This window comes from Perna viridis, chromosome 1 (assembly GCF_037379345.1).
Source record: "Perna viridis isolate PV_CMFRI_1.1 ecotype Kerala chromosome 1, ASM3737934v1, whole genome shotgun sequence".
NCBI classification, from domain to species: Eukaryota; Metazoa; Mollusca; class Bivalvia; order Mytilida; family Mytilidae; genus Perna; species Perna viridis.
This window is the reverse complement of record NC_142445.1, coordinates 52,128,282-52,134,131: the sequence shown is the minus strand read 5'-3', so window position 1 is coordinate 52,134,131 and position 5,850 is coordinate 52,128,282. Positions and strand designations below refer to the sequence as shown.

The 5,850-nt window shown below is 32.5% G+C and overlaps 1 protein-coding gene across 2 annotated transcripts; it reads left to right on the top strand.

Annotated features, from left to right (window-relative positions):
* The first annotated feature begins 442 nt into the window (after positions 1-442).
* On the top strand, positions 443-5,850 carry LOC148629290 (peroxisomal sarcosine oxidase-like). Of its 2 annotated transcripts, XM_088547458.1 has the most exons (8): positions 443-672; positions 1,963-2,114; positions 2,328-2,541; positions 3,025-3,207; positions 3,515-3,661; positions 4,118-4,267; positions 4,989-5,064; positions 5,365-5,850. In XM_088547458.1, the coding sequence occupies exons 1-8, from the start codon at positions 568-570 to the stop codon at positions 5,487-5,489; spliced, it is 1,152 nt and encodes a 383-aa protein (XP_088403584.1). In that variant the 5' UTR covers positions 443-567; the 3' UTR covers positions 5,490-5,850. The 2 variants fall into 2 exon arrangements, with proteins under 2 accessions (XP_088403584.1, XP_088403594.1); XM_088547468.1 differs by lacking the exons at positions 4,989-5,064; positions 5,365-5,850 and adding an exon at positions 4,821-4,982.

Sequence of the window (5,850 nt, the reverse complement as noted above, 5' to 3'; positions counted from 1 at the left end):
GACAAATGGATAATTTGATCAATTTCCTCTCTAAACCATCATCCTCCCCTCGGCATTAGTCGTTTTTACATGGTCTTTTGAAATACCGCTGTCGTATAAAATACCATATTTAAAAACCTACGACTCTTTGTGCATTTTTACGGCTAATACATTATATGAAACAAAAAAAAAAAAAAAAAAACAACAACAAAAAAAAACAGAAAAACAAAACAAAACAAAATAATCAATGCTAAAATTCAAAAACTATATTTCGAAGGAAAGTGAAGTATTTGGACATTAATTTTGATACTGGTCCCATTTTACTGATTTTGGCTGTGAAATCCGGGCTTGGAATATTTTCTTTTGATTTCCACTCGAATCTACACATAAAGCAAACTCGGAATAACATTTTAAAGCTGTCTAAAACTACCGAACTATAAATAGAATATGAAAATGTGCATTTTATTTTACAGTACTAGTAAATGGACAATTGTGTATAAATGTTTAATCGTTGATTGATAAACAATACAAGATTCAACTCTAGATCTGTGAAAGATAAAGGCACCAGAAAGTCGGTTATTTTTACATATGTCATCGACGTACGATACCATAGTTGTGGGGGCAGGGATTGAGGGATCAGCCACTGCGTACCACCTAGCCAAACAGGGACAGAAAACCCTTCTTTTAGAGCAGGTAAGATTTGCATGTTCTAAATTTTGACCTACACTTTTTTGAACATTGGTGATTATGCCAGAAACGGTAGAAATAAATCGGAAAAAAAATAATGCAATGTATATGATATAAATATATATAGTTGAGCGTTAATAGGTGGTATTTATATATTCAGATTTTGCGGAATATTTCTTTAACGATGTTTATAACGGAACACAAACTATTTATAGATTAGTCAACTAGTACAATATTCTAAATTGTGCGTTTTTGGGACGCCAATTTCCAGCTTTTCTGCTTGATCATCCCCCGTGTCAAGATATAAACGTCAGATTTAAATCAAATGCCTTGAAACACACGCCATGATTAGCTGATACGACTGGAGTTGCCTCTCATCCTGGAACCTTATCAATACAAAATCCCATTTGAAATTTGAAAATCTGTTTATAAAGTTTCTCACCTCTGGATTCTTGATTATTTTTACTTTCGAAATTTAGGATATAGTCTACACCTGCAATGCTAGAGATTGTCTGACAAGCTATTTTCTGACTTGGTGCCAGCATAACCTCTCTCTATATATAGTATCTGACTTGTTGGAAGTCATCGCAAATGTGTACATGTTTAATAATGTTTTAAAATATTTAAGAGTTTAAACTACCGGAAATTATGCGACAAAAATCCAAAATTTTTGTTTAATCCAAATTAAGAAAACAATTTAAATGCAGACAGTTATCAAAGTGACCAGCCATTTTAAATAACTGAAGACATTTTTTTGACGAAACAAATTTTAATTGGTAGCTGCAATTGAATAGCACTTTAATTTAAAAGCTTCGTTTTGCAAATTAAAATGCGCAATTTTTTAAATCAAAAGTACCAATTCAAAATGCTAAAAACCGAATGTAAAGTTCATTTAAACTACTTTTGCAAAGGATTTCAAGGATTGCTGGAATCTCTCATCAGGTAGGTCAATCATTTTGTTTTGTCACCTTCTTCCGTTTTTAAGTTAAAAAACCGTAAAACAAATACTTTCAATTGTAATTTTTTACTATTATTCTGCCGATTTAAAAGAACGCCGGAACAAGCATTTTGCAATATGGCGTTCGAAAGTAAGAGGTTGGGGTATGAAGGAACGGACTTCCAACCTCTTACATTATAGAAGTAGGATATATTCCAGTAATTGATTTCAAAATATTTTTGTTGCAGTTGCTTTGAGTTCGATAGATTGACTGGACTATTTGGCTGCGCATATTTGTACACTGAATTATGCAAGATATATTTTTTTTTAAAAAGTTCACATTATTGTTTATATTTTAGTTTCCCTTGCCGCACAGTAGAGGTAGCTCACATGGACAGTCTAGAATCACGAGGAAAGCGTATGGTTCAGCGGAACATTATACTCTCATGATGATTGAGGCGTTTAAACTGTGGGATCAGTTGGAAAGAGAAAATAGAACAGAACTTTATAGGTATGCTGTCTTGACAAAGTGATGTCTTTCACCTCAAAAATATAAGAACTGAAATATTTTGGTTGAAAGTAAAACTTGATTAAGCTGAAGGTTAAGCACGGTTTTCAGGAATGTTACATTATACTCTTTACATAACTTTATTAGGCATGATTTACTTAAGAAAACACTCTCTCTCCGTATTATAATTTTCTTTATGTTTTTTCTTTAATGTAGACAAACTGGAATGATATCGGTAGGGGATCAAAATAACGAATTTGTCAATAGTACCATTGCATCGATGAAAAAACACAACATGCCGATGGAAATACTTAACTCAGAACAAGCAAAAGTTAAATACCCGATGATATCTTACCCTGATGAGTATAGTTTCGTGCTTGACCATAGCGGGGGTATACTGAGAGCAGACAAATGCTTGAAAGCTTTTCAGGTAAAACGAGGAAAACATGTTGTCGTCGTTGTAATTATTGGTATTACATGGCAATTTTTACATCCGCATGCATCATTTTTATAAGTGCGTCTATGTAAATGTTATTGTATTAGAAGTTGCTTGGGAAAAATGAAAAGCTGTCTCGTGCAGTCATTGAATGGATAGCAAGTACTCTTTAAAAAATAAACAGATAGCCGACGCAGTAAAACTTTTTTCTTTTTATTTATAATTTTCTATATTTTATTCAAGACAGTAATACATGGCACGCAATTTCAATTTTCGGTACAGTTTTGCGACCAGCTGACTTGCGTTTTCATAGAAGAGCGTCTTTATGTTCAAAGGGTAAAAAGCAAACTAATACCAACTGCGTCGGAAAAAGGATTGAATAAATTCACTTTTATTTATACTTGTAACCTTTTTACTTTACAAATAACTTTATAATTAGTAGAAGCTAATTTCTCTGTTTTATCTTTTACCATAAAGGATCAGTTTCAAAAGTTTGGTGGCGACTTACGCGACGGAGAACCTATGGTAAACATCAGACCAGGCAATATTGTAACTGTTACTACAACAAAATCTTCATATAGATGTAAAAGTCTAGTCTTAACAGTTGGCCCTTGGGCAAAAAAGATTCTTCCTCCTTTAGGACTTCATTTGCCTCTTAGAGTGAGTTTTTGTAAATAAGAAGTTCCAAAACATGAATAGAAAAGGTTACACTACAAACAAACAAACAACACCATGAACGATGTCATTTCGGATTCGTTGTATCAAGTTCATTCCACGCTTTGTCTTTTAAAATATGACTGTTTAGAAATTGTCATTAATAAGGAAAAGTTCTATTTCATAGATAAAAGGCAAATAAAACAAAGACAAACACTGTTTAGCGTGTCTTGTCGACAAAAACAAACGTTTATACGTAAGGGTAGTGTTATTAATTTCATCAAACGCGAAACTTTTCTCTTATTGTTTACAGCCAATCAGAATTACGGTATGTTACTGGAAGGAGAAGTCCCCTGGTGAATATGGTGCTGCCAATTTTCCAGTTTTTGTCGAACATCCGGGAGTTGACGACTACAGTGTATACGGTTTACCAAGTGAAGAATATCCAGGGCATGTTAAGGTGATTCAAGTGATTCCGGGGGTTGTAAATATATCAACATGAATATCTCCATAAACTTTTCATACAAGTCCATCAAATGGGACAGGATAGGTTGCAGATACAAAATTGGCACCCTCTACCATCTATTTGAGTCTGTGTTATGCTTGTGGAAACTCCAGCTAAAAAGCATACAAACGCTTTGATAATAATTTCTAAATGTTTCATAGCAAATGAGCAGTTTAAAAATAATCCAATATACAAAAGTGTGAAGAGCAAACATCCTGAATGTTATATGATTTAAGAGACTACAGTCCAGTTGACATGATAAAGTTTTAGATTTACTTTAACGTCGAAGGAATGTTATGTGATCACAGTTACATTAGGGAAAGTCATACCCCTTTTGACATTTTAATAAGTATACCAAAGACATGATTTTTTATAGCCTTGAATACTAAGTAATTCAAAGAATTGTTGAAGGTATGTCTACACTTTGGCCCCGATATCGACCCAGACAACAGGGATGCGACAGATGATAAATGGGTTTTAGAAAAAATTACCAAATACGTAAAAGAACATTTCCCAAATCTTGTTCCAGAACCTAGTATTGTTGAAACTTGTATTTACACAGTAAGTATGATTTTAGCTTTAGTATTATATGTTTACTACTTGTACCTGGTTTAAGGGCCCGGTTTCATTAAACAATCTCATGTTGAAATTTTCCTCAAATCCTTGAATTTTTCATCGAATTTTCAATTTCGTCGAAATTTCTGTAGAGGAAATAATTTGAGGAAATCCTCAATTCGAGTTTTTAATGAAACCCAGACAAGATAATAACTTGAATTGCAAGTTCGTTTATACTGTTGTTATGGTGCTTTAAAAAGAATTTAAGTCCTATTTATAGGACTTAATCAAGGGAACCATTAGTCTAGCGGAAATCAAAAGAATGTAATCGAGGGGCCAAAGTCAAAAAAGAACATACAATAACTAAAATGATATATACACAGTAACAAAAGTAAATGAGCAACTCGGACATACATGTATATATCATTGCTGATGACGAGTCTTAATTTTTACCTACTCGTTTCAAGGTCATGCAGTATTATCAGCTCTTTTCAAATGTAAAACCCATTTCTTTTCTATGCACACAAACAAATAGTTCTTTAAATGTCATTTTCAACAGGAGAATTTTAAATGGGATGGTACTAGATATTGCTCTATCTAGTATTTTTCCGAAGTACTAGCATATCATACACCTGGAAAAGAAGTATATCAACTGTGCAAAGAACTGAACAGTTCGGTCTTCGAATTTTTAAAATATCGATTTACAATTTGGATGCATCATTTTTAGTGGCTAGAAGACGAGGAATTCGTATTAGATAAACACCCTTCATGGCAAAACATTATCATTGGTGCTGGATTTTCAGGTATTTTAAATATTTACTTCACATTATTTTAATTGGTATTCTTTTTTTCGATACAGTGTCAAGTCTTTATTTATTATTTACAAATAATCAGACTTTGCTAATCTGACCATTCAGCAATATATGATATGATACTACATCAATAAATGTGTAGCAAAAGCAAACACACAAACTAAACAAAAAAAACCAACAGCATTAAAACAAACAAAAACACAAACAAAAGGAAATAAATAAGGAAACTAATAGCAAACAAAAAAATATTTACCTATTTCGTTTTACAAGGACTTTTTTGGACATTTGTAGGTCATGGTTTCAAGTTAGCACCAGTTGTTGGAAAAGTTTTGTGTGAAATGGCGATGGAAAAAGAAACTTCATACGACCTTTCACCTTGTAGAATTAGTCGATTCTTTAATAAATCGAAGTATTAGGGAGTGGCCATCAGTTGTAGAACTATTCGATTCTTGAACAAGTCAAATAATTAGAAAGTTGCCATCAACTGAAGAATTAGTGCGGTCTTTAGATGTTTTTATTGGTAATTGCTATTGTGAAGTGATCATTTCCAACAGTAGAAGAAAGAAGAACAAAATATATATCAATTAAATGCTGAAATGGTTAAATCATATTCAAGAAACATTTTTTCTTAAACAAACAGACGTAAATATGTTTCGTTTCGATAATCCTCAACCCTTGTTTTGATTATTATTCGATTTATTTTTACTTGTATCTTTGAGTGTTGCCAACTACTGTTAAACGGTACTATTTCATATTAATATATATTGCAAAAACTGA